This window comes from Cnephaeus nilssonii (genome assembly GCF_951640355.1).
Source record: "Cnephaeus nilssonii genome assembly, chromosome: 4".
NCBI classification, from domain to species: Eukaryota; Metazoa; Chordata; class Mammalia; order Chiroptera; family Vespertilionidae; genus Cnephaeus; species Cnephaeus nilssonii.
The window spans coordinates 16858740-16875389 of record NC_137075.1 but is presented as its reverse complement, the minus strand read 5'-3'; the positions used below and the strand labels follow the sequence as shown (position 1 = coordinate 16875389).

The following is a 16650-nucleotide window of genomic DNA, read 5'->3' as shown; positions in this document are numbered from 1 at the left end:
GTGGGGCGGCCTGGGTGAGGGGCCTGTGGTGGTTTGCAGGCCAGCCATGCCCCCCGGTGACCCAAGCGGAGGCCCTGGTATCTGGGATTTATTTATCTTCTATAATTGAAACTTTGTAACAGAGGCCAAGGCAGGCCAGGGCTGCGGGAGCTTGGCTTCCTCTATCACCAGGGGCAACTCAAGCCTCCTGCTCTCTCCAGCTCCATGGCTGCCGCCATTTTTGTTAGGATTTATTTATCTTCTATAATTGAAACTTTGTAGCCTTAAATGGAGGCCAAGGCAGGCCAGGGCAGGTGGAAAGCTTGGATTCCTCCATTGCCAGGGAAACCCAAGCCTCCTGTTCTCTCCGTGGCTACAGCCATCTTGGTTGGGTTAATTTGCATACTCACTCCTGATTGGCTGGCGGCATGGCTTGTGGGTGTAGTGGAGGTATGGTCAATTTGCATATTACTCTTTTATTAGATAGGATACTAGAGGTCCAGTGCATGAAATTCGTGCATGGGGGGGAGTGTCCCTCAGCCCAGCCTGCACACTCTTCAATTTGGCATCCCTCAGGGGATGTCTGACTGCTGTTTTAGGCCTGAACTGGCAGTCGGACATCCCCTCACAATCCGGGACTGCTGGCTCCTAACCACTCACCTGCCTACCTGCCCGATTGCCCCTAACCGCTTCTGACTACCAGCCTGATCACCCCCTAACCGCTCCCCTGTCAGCCTGATTAATGCCTAACTGCTCTCCTGCCAGCCCGGTTGCCCCCAACTGCCCTCCCCTGCCAGCCATCTTGTGGTGGCCATCTTGTGGCAGCCATCTTGTGAGTTGTGCGTGATGCCACCTAGGCTTTTATTATATAGGATATACACACAGTAATATTTTATATACACATATCTATGTATGTACATATACATCTCATACTGGTTCTACTGCTCTGGTTGTATTCTAACACAGTTTACATTCTTTATGAGAGCTAACATTATTCTATGAGGGGGATGTACTATGAAATGTACTATAAATGAATTAATTACATAAACACTGTTGTTAGAAATTGTATTTAAGTTAAAACTAAAGCTGTGTGCTTTACTTTTTTGAAGTGCACTATAAAGTGGCACCATTTGTACAACTGCAGAAGCCGTGGCTTCTAATCACATCTCACAGGGCTTTAGTGGGGGGTCAAGGGGGAGGGGGAACACCTTAATCTTGGGTCTACAACTCCCTGAAATCATGTGTAAAATTTTTCTGAGAGCCCATAGCTTTCACCAGATCCTCAAATAAATGTATATATACTATGAATGGATAGTTGACTCTCCAGCTGCTCACTCTGTCCAAAATTATTGCTGACATTATGTAGATTTTTTTTCCCTGAAGGGAGATCAGGCCATTTGTAATTAGTAGGAGAAATTCAGTTTAAGTTTTTACTTGATTGAAAGCCCACAGATGCATGGTGAGATAATCCACCTAAAAACTCTACACATTATATGTGAATTTCAAATACTCATGAAAACCAGTGATGCACAAAATACAATTTAAGTCATCTTTAGTTCATACTGAGGCTTTAAAAAATTAAATAATGATCAATTAGCAAAACTCAAAATAATTACATTGCAAATTATTATTAACTTTTGTTGTGGGAAGAGAGATTTGCACTTACCTTATTTAATTAAATCTTTATTGTTGAAAGTACTACATATGTTTCCTTTTCCCCCCTCCATTGACCCCTCTAGCTGACCTCCATCCCCCACCCCAGGCCTTCACCACACTATCGTCTGTGTCCATGGTTTATGCATATATGCATACAAGTTCTTTAGTTGATTTCCCACCCACCCACCCACACACCCTCCCCCGTCTTGCCTTTGAGATTCCAGTCTGTTCTAGGCTTCTATGTCTCTGGTTTGTTCATCAGTTTATTTTGTTCATTAGATTCCGCATATGATTGAGACCACACAATAATTGTCTTTCTCTGACTGGCTTATTTCGTGTAGCATAATACTCTCCAGGTCCCTTCATGCTCTCTCAAAGGGTAAGAAATCCTTCTTTTTTATTGCTGCATAGTATTCCATGGTGCAAATGCACCACAGTTTTTTTATCCATTCACCTACTGATGGGCATTTAGGCTGTTTCCAGATCTTAGCTATTGCAAATTGTGCTGCTATGAACATAGGAGCACATACATTCTTTCTGACTGGTGTTTCAGGTCTCTTAGACTATATTCCTAGAAATGGGATCACTGGGTCAAATGGCAGTTCCATACTTAATTTCTTAAGGAAACTCCATACTATTTCCCATAATGACTGCACCAGTCTGCATTACCACCAGCAGTGTACTAGGGTTCCCTTTTCTCCACATCCTTGCCAGCACTTGTCATTTGTTGATTTGTTGATGGTAGCCATTCTGACAGGTGTGAGGTTATACCTCATTGTCATTTTAATTTGCATCTCTCTGATAATCAGTAACTTGGATCGGGCCTAAATGGGCAGTCAGACATCCCTCTCACAATCCAGGACTACTGGCTCCCAACTGCTCGCCTGCCTGCCTTCCTGATTGCCCCTAACTGCTTCTGCCTGCCAGCCTGATCACCCCCTAACCACTCCCCTGACAGCCTGATTGATACCTAACTGCTTCCCTGCCAGCCTGTTTGCCCCTAACTGCCCTCCCCTGCCAGCCTGGTCACCCCTAACTGCCCTCCCCTGCAGGCCTGGTCACCCCTAACTGCCCTCCCCTGCAGGTCTGGTCCCCCTCAACTGCTCTCCCTTGCAGACTTGGGTCTCCCCCAACTGCCCTTCCCTGCAGGCCCAGTCACCCCCAACTTCCCTCCTCTGCTGACCTGGTCCCCCCCAACTGCACTCCCCTGCCGGCTTGATCACCCCCAACTGCCCTCCTTTGCAAGCCTGGTCCCTCCCAACAGCCCTCCCCTGCTGGCCTGATTGCCCACAACTGCCCTCCCTTGCAGGCCTGGTCCCTCCCAACTGCCCTTCCCTGCTGGCTATCTTGTGGCGGTCATCTTGTGTCCACATGGGGGCAGCCATCTTTGACCACATGAGGGCAGCCATCTTGTGTGTTGGAGTGATGGTCAATTTGCATATTACTCCTTTATTAGATAGGATAGAGGCCTGGTGCAGGGGTGGGGCCCAGCTGGTTTGCCCTGAAGGGTGTCCCGGATCAGGGTGGGGGTTCCCTTGGGGCATGGGGCGGCCTGGGCGAGGGGCCTGTGGTGGTTTGCAGGCCAGCCACACCCCCTGGTGACCCAAGCGGAGGCCCTGGTATCTGGGATTTATTTATCTTCTATAATTGAAACTTTGTAGCCTTGAGTGGAGGCCTGGGCCCGCCAGGGTGTGCGGAAAGCTTGGCTTCTTCCATTGCCTTCGGAAACCCAAGCCTCTTGCTCGCTCCGTGGCCGCAGCTATCTTGGTTGGGTTAATTTGCATACTTGCTCCTGATTGGCTGGTGGGCGTGGCTTGTGGGTATAGCAGAGAAATGGTTAATTTGCATATTATCGTATTTTCCGGCGTATAAGACGACTGGGCATATAGAAGATTTTCCTGGGTTAAAAAGTTGTCTTATACGCCGGAAAATATGGTACTCTTTTATTAGATAGGATATTAAACCTTTATCAGATGTGTCATTTGCAAATATGTTCTCCCATATACTGGGCTCCCTTTTCATTTTGTTGATGGTTTCTTTTGTTGTGCAGAAGATTTTTATTTTGATGCAGATCCATTTGTGTATTTTCTCCTAAATTTTCTTTGCCCTAGGAGATGCATCTGTAAACATACTGCTATGAGAGATGTCTGAGATTTTGCTACCTATGGTTTCTTCTAGTATTTTTATGGTTTCATGACTTACATTTAAATCTCTTATCCATTTTGAGTTTATTCTTGTGTATGGTGTAAGTTTGTGGTCTAGTTTCATTTTTTCCCATGCATCTGTCCAATTTTCCCAACACCTTTTATTGAAGAGACTGTCTTGACTCCATTGTATGTTCTTGCCTCCTTTGTCAAATAGTAATTGAGCATAATAACTTGGGTTGATTTCTAGAGTCTTTGTTCTGTTCCATTAATCTCTATGCCTATTCTTGTGACAGTACCAGGCTGTTTTGATTATGGTGGCTTTGTAGTATAACTTGATATCTGGTATTGTAATCCCTCCAACTTTGTTCATCTTTCTCAAGATTGCTGCAGATATTCAGGGGTGTTTTTTTTTTGTTCCATATAAACTTTTGGAGTATTTGTTCTAGGTCTGTGAAATATGCTGTTGGTATTTTAATAGGAATTACATTGTATCTGTAGATTGCTTTGGGTAGTATGGACATTTTAATGATGTTAATTCTACTAATCCATGAACATATTATATTCTTCCACTTGTTTCTATCTTCCTCTATCTCTTTTTTCATCATCCTGTAGTTTTCTGAGTACAAGTCTTTTACCTCCTTGGTTAAGTTTATTTCTAGGTATCTTAATTATTTTGTTGCAATGGTCGGATTCTGATTTGATGAGCAGCCAAACAGTGAAACAAACACACCTGGACAGTTGGACACAGAGGCTAGATACACTTCTGTGTTCCAGCAGCAGACAGGACGTGTCTACTAAAAGGGGAATCTGCTACTTTGCTCCTGTACATGGTTCTTCCAGAACAAGAAGACATTCTCAATTAGAAAACTGGAATTTGGTTCCACCATATCCTGACTACTACAATTTTTTTCTGTTCTTTCACTTTCCCCTTCCTCACTCCTTTATTGTACATAAAGTATGTGCACAAGATTTGTTTAAAAAATACTAAATGGTATGTTTTGATCATCAAATGAAGATATGATGGGAGAAAACACTGGTTCAGTGAAAACATCCCCTTTCTCCATAAGTGTGGCATGCTCATTCAGCTCTTATCTTTATACTAGAGTCCCAGTGCATGAAAATTGTTCACAGTTAAGGTCCCTAGCAGCTGCCAGCTGCCGGCCGGGGCCTTCCTTCGTTCCGCACCACCCCCTGGTGGTCAGCGCACATCATAGCGAGCGATAGAACTCCCGGTTGGTTGAACTCCCGAAGGGGCACTTTGCATATTAGGCTTTTATATATAGAGATTCCAGTAAGTTATTTTGCTCTCATTGTTTAACAACAACAAATCATAAAAATCCTTGCATATCTTGTTTGATTGAAGAATTTTAATCTTTTTCATTATCATTGTGAAATCAAGGACAGTTTTAATAACTTTTTGTATGTAGCTGTTACTTGTGGGACAATCTATCTTTAACTAGGGACAAATTACTCTAAAAGAAATGAGTCCTAGATAGTTTAACCTTCATGTCAAGTGTTTTGCTGTTTAAATAAACTTCTTGTACTTTTTTTAAAAGAGTCTAAAAATGGTTATGTCACCTCTCAAGATCAGCCTGGTTAATATAAAAATGAAATTAAACCTTTCAAATACACAGTTATTTTTCATTTAATTTATCTGTATTTAGTATCTCTTTTATTTAGTTACTCGACATATAAATGTGTGAGATTAATTTGTACTTACTTTTATTTAAAAAGCAATTCTTTTTTGAAAATTGTATTATGTCCTGGTTGAAACAGCTATAAAGAAATATTAGGCTGAAAATCCCTCAGAGGAAAGCATTAGACTAGAAGTTCTTTTGTGGTCCTTGTTCTGCTGCAATTAAGGTTTTGAACAAGTTGCAACTCCTCAGGACCACTGTTTTCTCCTGTGTTAAAAAAAAAAAAAAAAAAAAAAAAGGCCCAACCAGTGTGGCTCAGTGGTTGAGTGTCAACCTATCAACCAGGAGGTCACGGTTCAATTCCTAGTCAGGGCACATGCCCAGGTTGCAGCTCAATCCCAGGAGGGTGGAGGTGGGGGTGTGTGTGTATGTGCAGGAGGCAGCTGATCAATGATTATCATTGATGTTTCTATTTCTCTCTTCCTCTCCCTTCCTCTCTGAAATCAATAAAAATATTTTTTAAAAAAAGGAAGAAGAAAGAAAAGAAGGAAGCAAGGGAGGGAGAAAAAAAGGAAAAGACACTGGGCTGAATGATCTCTCAAGTCCCTTTCCACTCAAAGTTTTATTGATTCTGTTAAGAAGACCCTGCCTTTAATAAATACACAGAGGTCTGCAGAGAAAAATGATAACAATAGCTACCATTGTTGGGGGCTCATTATGTATGATGCACTATATGAAAAGCTTTACATAGTTATCTTGTTTAATAGATCCATATACTAATGATTATTATTCTCCAATTTTATAGGTAAGAAAAAAAATGTAAGTTCAAAAAACTCAGTCATTTAAGATTTGTTTTTTCAGTCATAATCCTCAATTATCAAAAGGAGAAATAGCTGAGTAGACAGAAAAAATTATGAACCCAGAAAAGAAAAAATCTAAGTGAGACTTTTTAAAGCAGAACTTTTGGACAAAGTCCACTATACTAGAGGCCCCTGTTACATGCCACTGCCTGCAGGACAAATTAAACATGTTATCCCAACCTGCCCAAATCAGCTGAAGACAGAATTTCAGAACCAGGCAAAAGAAGCAAGCACAAACCAGAGGTACTTCAAAGAAACAGGTAATGCCATAAAATAAAAGAATAATTCAAAACTAATCTTTAGGCAGGCATAACTGGTATTTGAGTTTAAGAGAATATTTTCTTATATGTTATTCTATATTTAATATTAACACCAGGATAATACACTTAAATCTATACTAACAAAAGCCTAGGTGGTCCTCGTGCGACACCCTCACGTCATCACAAGATGACCGCCTCAAGATGGCCGCCCTCATGTCGTCACAAGATGGCCGCTACAAGATGGCCAGCAGGGGAGGGCAGTTGTGGGCGAATAGGCCAGCAGAGGAGGGCAATTGTAGGCGATCAGGTGGCAGGGGAAGGCAGTTGGGGGCGAACAGGCCAGCAGGGGAGGGCAGTTGGGGGTGATCAGGCCGGCAGGGGAGCAGTTAGGCATCAATCAGGTTGGCAGGGGAGTTGTTAGGGGCAATCAGGCAGGCAGGCGAGCGGTTAGGAGCCAGCAGACCCGGATTGTGAGAGGGATGTCCAGGGATCGGGCATAAACCAGCAGTCAGACATCCCCTGAAGGGTCCCAGATTGGAGAGGGTGCAGGCTGAGCTGAGGGACACCCTCTCCACCCCCCCCCCCTCCCAGTGCACAAATTTTATGCACTGGGCCTCTAGTTTATATATATAAAAAGATAATATTCTAAGTGTCCGACCGGTTGCTATGACGCGCACTGACCAGCAGGGGGCAGACACTCAATGCAGGAGCTGCTGTGACATGCATTGGCCATTTACAGAGGAACGGCACCGTGGACCTGGCACCAACAAAGCAACACTCGGCTTCCCCCAAGTGGGACACAGGCCCCGCCACTACCCTGGAGTGACACCCCACCAAATTGCAGCCAACACTGCCAAGACCATGGTGCAAAATGCAGCCCATAGCTCAGCCCAGCCTGGAAACGGTGGCTGTGGGAGCCGGGAAATGACGTCACATAGCAACGCCCAGCTTCCTCTCCCTAGTGACAGACCATTTAACAATAAACGGCACTGTGGAGCTGGCGCCCACAAAGCAATACTCAGCTTCCCCCAAGAGGGGCATAGGCCCTGCCACCACCCCGGAGCGACTCCCCACTAAATCGCAGCCAAGACCCCATAGCACAAAATGCGGCCCACTGCCCAGCCCAGCCCAGCCCAGAAATGGTGGCTGTGGGCACCAAGTAATGACGTCATGTAGCAATGCCCAGCTTCCTCTCCCTAGCGACTAGCCTCCTTAGAGTTTTTCAAGCCCAGGAACATGACTTGCTTTATAGCCAGGTGGAAACATTTCACACTTTAACCAAATGTCTGTGAAGCATTTTCCTGTGCCTCATTTTATTTGATCCTCACAGAAGTCCTGGAGTAGGTAGATAAGAGACTCAGTGGAATCCTATTTGCTTTTCATTAGCTGGAAAATGGAGATTTAGAAAGCTTAGAAACTTGACCCAACTGAAAAAAAGTAAGATGGTGGACCTTGAAAGTGACTTCAGGTTTTCTCACTGTACAGAATATAGTCGAACACTGCTGCAGTTAAATATTTTACCCTTTGTTCTCCCTGCATGATCTACAATAATAATATGCTTCATGTTGATATCTACTGCTGTGTTGCTGACAATTACCTGAAAGAGAAGTTGGGGTGCTTCACTGGGCTGGAAAAAGTTTAGCTACATCAGAAAGCATGTCTAATTAAGCAAGTTTATTTTATATATATAAAAGGCTAAGTTGACTCGCACATGCACGATACATATAAAGCTCTCGCTGGTGCCAATCACATGTGTGTATTTCGATCTGTTGTTGTCAATCGTGAATTTGGTTGACACTCCTGTCATAGAGAAAGGGTGAATAGTGATATTAAAATATTTCTTCTAATTAATTTCCTTTCAATGTGCACGAATTGGTGCACTGGGTCACTAAGTTTAATAAACAATGAACAAAAATCACATTTTTAATGTAAAGTGAGAGTTGAACTCAATTTCTCTAAGAAAATTAGTGCAAAAATTAGACCTCAGAAATGGCATTTGATACACTGAGTACAAAGATCACAACCTGATCTTTGTATTTAAAACATGAATATCAAGGAACTGTAACTGAGAAACCACACAGAAAGCTACAGAGTTTTGAGATAGTGCAAAAAGGAAGGATCTGTTGCAGCATTATACATAAGCTGACTTAAGTGTACAAAGAAGGCGGCTTTGCCTCACCTCTCTCCACATCTTCCTTGGACAGCTCTCATATGTGTCTCCTGTGCTAAGAAACATCCCTCCAACTAGTGAAATATTATTTGATACCAAGTTAAATAGATAACCCGGGCAACAGTGACATCTGTCTCTTCAAACTTCTGTGACGTAAAATAACTCAAAGAGCACACAGCAGTGTCTTGGATGTAGTCAGTGCCCAGGCACTTTGATGACACCATGATCATCCTCATCAATCAGGCCACCGAAGAAGTACTAAAATGGCGGCCTAAAAAGTGAATCTACCTCCCAATGATTCCAGTATTTTTTTAAAATGCCAAATTCTAATGAAATCTGTGCTAGTTTTACTGACATAGGATATATTAAGATGGCTGTAATATACTGAAATTTTCAAGGTTATTTTAGTTTGAGGTGCCTGCATTCTTTTAGTTATATCCAAATTGAAGCTTAACTGACAGAAAGATTATATGAAAATCCTCCAAGTAGGAAAAATATTTTCTATAGTAATATATGAGGTTCTATTTTTTTTTTAATGGAAAAGGAATGATTAGGAAAGAATCCACTTCTGTATAACAAATATAAATTTTCCCATCTGCCTGATAGGTATAAAAATAGCATAAGAAACACAGATACATCTAAATAGACTGAGCCAAAAGAGAAAGGTATTTCACAGAAATTATGTTATCATCAGAACAGTATGCTTTCCTAAATTTAAGTTCTATTTATTATGTTATTTTTACAAGTAGCAAAGTCCCTGTTTTTTTTTCCCCAGTTTAATATACATGAATATAAAAAGCGATTGATTTCCACGTTGCCCACCCCACCCACCGACTGGGTTACTAGGATGCTGTGAACCGTGAACAGTTCCTGAAGGAGTGGTGGTTTCCTCCTTCACTTGGTCTTGAACTCCAGCACTCTACTCAGTCATCCTCTTGCTGATTTCTTTTCTGTCAAAGGAAACCAAGACTACATTAAAATAGCACATTCTAACTAGCATATTGGTTCACCTAGAGTCACTTGTTCTGTCAGCAAGCTTCATTTTCTAGAGGCCTTGGCAAATTATCATGAAAAACATGCCTGAACTTATTTACTCAACTAGTTTATCACTTTGGTTCCAGGGTATATTATCCTCAGGCCTTTGAAGATTTTCTACTCTCTCTTCTACAGGTATAAACATTCCCACCCAGAAACACACACAAATATACATATTCACTTTCTTCCTTGAGTCACCACAGCACAGCTCTGATCTTCTCTTAGCCCTGTAACCACTAGTAGACATACTTTCTTTAAAATTAGAAGTACTGTGAAAATTATGCAAAAAGCATGCACATCATAAAAACATTTTTGTCATTCTTATTATTAAATAAGTTATTCCTTCAGTTCATATTACATGATCACTTTAAAATGACCTAACTCAGTAATTCTGCTTCTAAAGTAAAAGTTTAGGTACAGCCTGTTCGATGTAGCTCAGTGGTTGAGCATCAACCTATGAACAGGAGGTCACGTTTTGATTCCCAGTCAGGACACATGCTCAGGTTGTGGGCTCAATCCCCAGTAGGGGGCATGCAGGAGGCAATCAATGATTCTCTCCCATCATTGATGTTTCTATATCTCTCTCCCTCTCCCTTCCTCTCTGAAATCAATAAAAATATATTTTAAAAAAGTCTAAGTAGAATAAGACTAAAATGAAATATTAAAAAGCCAATTTGAAAACAAAGATGCTAAGTACACATAGACTTTACCAGCTTAAGGAAATCGATGAGTTTGTGAGCATCTTCTCCAGTAGAGAGGTCTACAAAGTCCTTGGGCAGTCGATAACTTAGATAGGGACTCGGCTGGACTGTAGCTTCACTGTTTGTACAACGGAAAGCTGGAGAATCCTTTACCAAAAAAAAGGAAAGTCTGTGAGAAATTTTAAGTCTCTTCTCCAAACTGAAAAAGGTTCTATCATAACAATTTCAACTTCATGTTCTCTTTTGTACTAGGCAAGGAAGAAATAAGATTCTGAAGTAAAAGAAGGCACCAAAGGCACAAAAACATTTTTACATATTCAATATGACATAAACATGGGAATCTGTAAACAGTGTCCTGGAGAGCTAGGCCGATCTCTAAGGGCTACCTGCCTGTAACCCAAGTGTGATACAAACAGGGTATGTATCTCTTTAGTTCCCATTGGGTCACAGGCTGCAGGCTACTTATCACTGGCCTCGAGCAATCTCATACAAACCAGAATGCTTTATAAATATTATCACTTTCTTCAGGTGCAGTTAGGAAGTATTGCTTTAGAGAATAAAGTTAATAGTAAGGGCAAGCAAGTGCTTTGAATTCCTAACACCTTAATACTTCTTTTATGTCATTTAACTTATTTATGTATCTGTCTCATTACCTACGTAAAACTGCAAGCAACACTGCAAATTCAAGTATCATACTGAACAAGTCTTTACATTCTTTCATGTACAGCTGGCCCTTGACAACAGGGAGGGTGGCGGCACCGACCTTCTGAGCACTTGAAAATCTTCATGTAACTACAGTCGGCCTCAGCATATGCAGATCCCAACCACAGAGCTGACCCTCGAGCAATGTGGGTTTGAACTGCAGGGGTCAATTGGAAAACTATCCAAGTGTAAGTGGACGCACGCAGTGGAAACTCATGTTGTTCAAGGGTCAGCCGTGCCTGCTTAGAGCCTGCATATGGTATTTACATGTTGCCTTGTGTCAAAAAGGATTTCAGAGACAGAAGGCCTTGGGTTTGGACTCCATGGTGACGGATACCTAGCTGAGGGATGGATGTGTCCGGAAGAAGGAGACAGGCCAGAAGCTTGAATGGAACAAGACCTAGAAAGAAGGCCACAGTTTTGACAGACAGACCAATCATCTGACAGATATTTATGAAATACCTACTTTGTACTGGACCTTTTTCCAGGTATGGAAGATAAACTGATAAACAAGACAGGTAGACAGCCAATCAGCAAGCAAACAAATAAACTAACCAGATTATTTCAGAGAGTACAAAGGGTTACAAAAACAAAGCCACAGGCTGCTATCACAGAGAACCAGGTGGTCTGCCAGGGAAGACCTTGCTAGAGGGGATGTCTGGGCTGAGAGATGGAAGGTATGACAGAAACAGCCTGGGAGGTCTGGGAGCAGAGCACCGCTCTGAGGGCAGTGGAACAACCAGCTCAGAGAGGCAGGGCTTGGAGCTTCAAGAAACAGAAGGACGGGTAGGTTTCCGTGGAGTGAAAACGGGCAGGAGGTGACGCGGGGCAAAGGCAGGAGCCGGTTCCCGTTTCCCCAACTGCCAATATAATGTTGTTTAAATTAAGCAAAAAAGAAAGAAGGAAGGAAGAAAGGAGAGATAGAGAAAGAAAAAAGAAAGATCCAATCATATTATTTGGATCATAGACTGAATCTTGTACAAACTGTTTCTATTCAATAACGGTGTCCCTCATATTTAAAAATAACCCTGTGCTGAATAATTTACATTCTTCTCCTAGACACTCAGCTTTAACAGCCCACAACTGTAAGATGCCATCAGGGATAAAATTCCTTCTCTCACTAACTCAACACTCACTAGTTGTGCCTGGCATTGTGCTAAGCCCTCAGCTACGTGGAGAGCAAGAGACTCTATCCCTGTGCTCAGAGCTTGCAGTCTAAAGCAGGACACAGGCAAGGCAACAGGCAGGCTTTACGCAGTGGGCAGTGCCTTGATAGGGGAAAAATCTAGTTGAGCCAGATCTAAAGAAACAGGCCCAAAGAAGGCCCAGGACAGAGTAATGATGAAAAACATCATTTCAGAGATGGACAAAAGGAAAGATGGTCACACTGAAGGCAAAGCAGCAGCCAGAAGAAACCCAGAAGGGAGAAGGTGCCGCAGAAGCTGAGGGAAGAGATGCTATAAGAACAAGAGGGGAACACGTTCAAATGGTGGAAGCAGTTGGGTGAGAGAAGAGCAGTGGTTCGTTCACTGGAATTAGCAACAAAGCAGGGGAGCCCTTGCCTGGGCGGCAGGGACTGAGGCTCACTGGGCTGGGGAGTGACAGGTGAGACGGGTGAGAAGCACCAGGCAGAAAGGACAGATGACCATGTAAGGAAGTGGCTGTGACGGATATACAATTACTGAGTAGTTACAAAAAAGCAAGTTACATAGCAGCATGAGGGAAACTAGTATGAGCCCACTATGTAAAAATGTATGGTGCATCCATAGAAAAAATGTCTGGAGAATATATTAACTCAAGTGATAAGAACGGCTATTTGGAGGTGGTAGGATTTCCAGTCTTGTCTCTTTCTAATTCCCTCTCTCTTTTTTTAAATGACCACGCTAAACAACAAACCCTGTTTTAATTTTTTAATATTATTTTTTGTTAATCCTCACTGAGGATATTTTTCCCATTGATTTTCAGAGAGAGTGGAAGGGGCGGGGTGGGGGGGAGGACACAGAGAGAGAGAGAAACATAGATGTGAGAGAGAGACACATCGTTTGCTTGCCTCCCACACACGACCTAACCAGGGTTTCGAACCTGAAACCCAGGTACGTGTCCTAGACCAGGAATCGAACCCCAGACCCTTCAGTGTGTGGGCCAATGCTCTAACCACCGAGAACACCGGCCAGGGCAAAAACAACTGTTTTTAAAAAGATGTAAAATACTCAAATACTCACAAGATAATACTAAATGAAAAACTTGAGATACATAAGTTCATATGTAGTGTAATCTCATTTATTTAAACATGTTTATTTGTATGTAGGAAAGGCATGTTAGTATTAAAATATAAGCAGTGGGTCTCAAGGCAGTAGCTTTATGGGTGATTTCAGAATTTTCTTTAAAAATGAGCATGTAGTACTTTTCTAGGAAGAACAAAGCTTTCCAAAGTTGTTGTTTCAAGAAAGTTTGGCTGTGAAGATGAGAAGGAAAGGAGAGAGTAGCTAGGTGAAGATACAGGCTTAAAGATTTTAAGATGAGAGATCTGAACATGATTAACTACTGAGAGCTGGGAGCTGGTAGACAGAAAGACAGAAAAACAGGAAAGAAGATACATGGCAGCACAAGGTCTGTGGAGAGATGGGAAGGAATGGTATGCTGGGCAGGTGGAGGTGAGACTTAGGACGGCTGCAGACAAGGTTGGAGGCTTACTGACAATGAAACTGAGTGATCTCACCAATGGATTATCTTTTCCTTTGAAGAAGGACGTGAAATCTCTGCCGAGAAGAAAAGGAAGCCAGAGGTTCAGAGGAGCATGGAAAGGTGTGAAATGGCCCCTGTGGCTGATGGAAGAGGAGCTGATGAGGGAAACAAGACACTGTAATAAGCACCCACTTGAACTTGGGGTCAAGGACACAAGCGCCAAGAAAAACAATTATCAGAAAAAATATATATCAGATGACCATTATTTCTTCAAATGAAGTGAAATGAATGAATCACATGCACACCTTTTCTTGCTCACCTCTATAGGCAAGAATCTATTAGTAAATTTGTTATATTCTGTACTTCCCAAGGGTACAAGTCACCGCCTATCCAAGTGCCCAGAGAACTAGCAATTGTTAAGATTAAAATATTTCCTTTACGTTTTTACTTTTACTGTCTTACCTGCTCCAGAGCATCTCCTTCACTAAAATCGCCTTTTAAGTTTCGTTCAGATATCAGTTCTTCCCAAGTAAACAGCAGTGAATCTGTTACCTCACCAAATGGATTAAAATCGATTAGCCACACCTTCCCCTGTAGGACAGAGAGAAAAATTAAGAGGCATAGACTAAAATCAAACATTTATTTAAACCCTATAACCTGTCCTCCAGGTCCCACCAGAGAAAGTCCTCCAGGTTTCATTGAAAAAGGGCCACAGCTTTATCTAAAGGGAAGGTCTCCTGTAAAAAAAGAGACCTAGAAAAGAAAAGCCTGACAAAGACATATATTTCAAGTCCTGCTTAGATCACATGAGAATTTTAGGTCAAAGATCCAAACAGGAAAAAGGAAAATTTCACAAGAAGTTAAACCAAGCATGACCGAATGCTTTCAGGGGGTATCTCTGATTATCTATCAAGATTACCTTTGCCCTGCAGAGGAAGGAAAGAGTCAGAAGTTCCAGAGAACACCACTCCTTACCCCTGCGAGGCCGCTGCTGCCAAGGATGCTTTTTTTTTTTTTTAAGCATATAGAAAGAAGTATGGAAATGCTCAATTTTCTTTAACTTTAATATAATATTGGTTTGTCTATATGTTAGAGCACATGAAGGGGAGATCTAAAAAACATATCAACCTTTAAAAGAAATATCTAACTCTTCCCACTCTGAGAGGAGAGGTGGGCAATATGTCAGCCTCAGGCTCAGAGAAAGGATCCTCCTGAGCTGGTCAGATTGAGTTCAGGTAGAGTCAGGGGCACCTCAGAACAAAGGGCAGGGCGCTGACATTACAGCACTGGGGACCTGAAGTCCTGCCAAGAGATCGAAGCCAACAGATAACCACAGAGATACAGGTGACATTTAGTAGATACCCGTTTCCTTCAAAATTTTATCTTTGCTCCTCTTGATTGTTCTCAAAACATTCATGTCATTGCATCATTTTTTTGTTGATAATTAGGTTTTCCTGTAAATGTGTAGTTATCATGTTTTGGTCAGACATGAGTGTGTAAAATTTCATATGCCTAACGAACTAGGTTGTCGAGCCACCATTACCAATATCTAGCACTGTTTCTCATCTCAGTTAAAGAAAAAATCTAAGAAATATCTAATTAGGACTTGCTCCCAACAGCAGAAACATCTGGTAAGTGGCAAAGAACCATTACCAGAAGGTGCCCCACACACCACTGGGTTTCTTATTTTATATAATCCCAGGAGAAAGCCTACAACTCTTCTAGGCCACTTGAATTGCTTCCTCACAGCAGTTCGGCACCCACTTGCACAGTCTTTGACTACCGTATTTTCCGGCGTATAAAACGACTGGGCGAATAAGACGACCCCCAACTTTTCCAGTTAAAATATAGAGTTTGGGATATACCTGCCCTATAAGATGACACCCGGCGTATAAGACAACCCCCGACTTTTGAGAAGATTTTCCTGGGTTAAAAAGTCGTCTTATACGTAGGAAAATACGGTATGTGAAATAACGTCAGCCATCAACTTCTTGGTATAAAGTCAGCTTTGCTTTTGGAGCAATTACTAAGATGTCTTTGGCATGCTATGTGTTATTTTAACAAAATGGGTATTTTCTAACTTTCAAACCCTTTCTACTTGAGTTTTATAACCAGTAAAACCATCTCATTATAAAAAGAAAAACACTATTGGGCCGGTTAATATAGGAGTATTATGTTCTATAAACTAAAAATATGGCATACTGTAAAAAAAAAACAAACAAAAAAAAACTTAAAACTCAAAGAGATCACTACTTTTATTTTATTTTTTAAATATATTTTATTGATTTTTTACAGAGAGGAAGAGAGAGGGATAGAGAGTTAGAAACATCGATGAGAGAGAAACATCGATCAGCTGCCTCTTGCACACCCCCTACTGGGGATGTGCCCGCAACCAAGGTACATGCCCTTGACCAGAATCGAACCTGGGACCCTTGAGTCCGCAGGCCGACGCTCTATCCACTGAGCCAAACCGGTTTCGGCCCAGATCACTACTTTTAGAACTAGTAATGGGCAGTTTGTTCTATAATTCAGAAGACATTCTGTAATTCAATGAAAAATAAAACCAGCTGTAATCAGGTATAAAACTATCAAGATGAGTATCTTATAGCTAGAACATGGTTTTCAGGTGATAGCTCGGGCAGGAGACATCCTGAGAAATTCTATTTTTAGGCAGTCATTGAGATAAGATCGGCCCTTCCTGAAATCTACCAGACCAGCCCCACAGCCCAAATAAATCTCTGTGCACGAGAAAGACACTGTGCCAGGCACTGGTGCATAAAGACTAGTAACACAGAATCTACTCCTTCAGAGAGCTCAG

The 16650-nt window shown here is 42.0% G+C and overlaps 1 protein-coding gene across 1 annotated transcript in view; it reads right to left on the bottom strand.

The window, feature by feature from the left end:
- Positions 1-9478: 9478 nt before the first annotated feature.
- Positions 9479-16650, bottom strand: part of CDC123 (cell division cycle 123) — a 71472-nt gene continuing 64300 nt past the window's right edge. The window contains exons 11-13 of the mRNA XM_079769586.1: positions 14295-14423; positions 10455-10592; positions 9479-9659 (exon numbers count right to left, since the gene is read on the bottom strand). Of these exons, the coding sequence (XP_079625712.1) occupies positions 9633-9659; positions 10455-10592; positions 14295-14423 (294 nt within the window). The 3' untranslated portion in view covers positions 9479-9632. The remainder of the gene's footprint in view (positions 9660-10454; positions 10593-14294; positions 14424-16650) is intronic.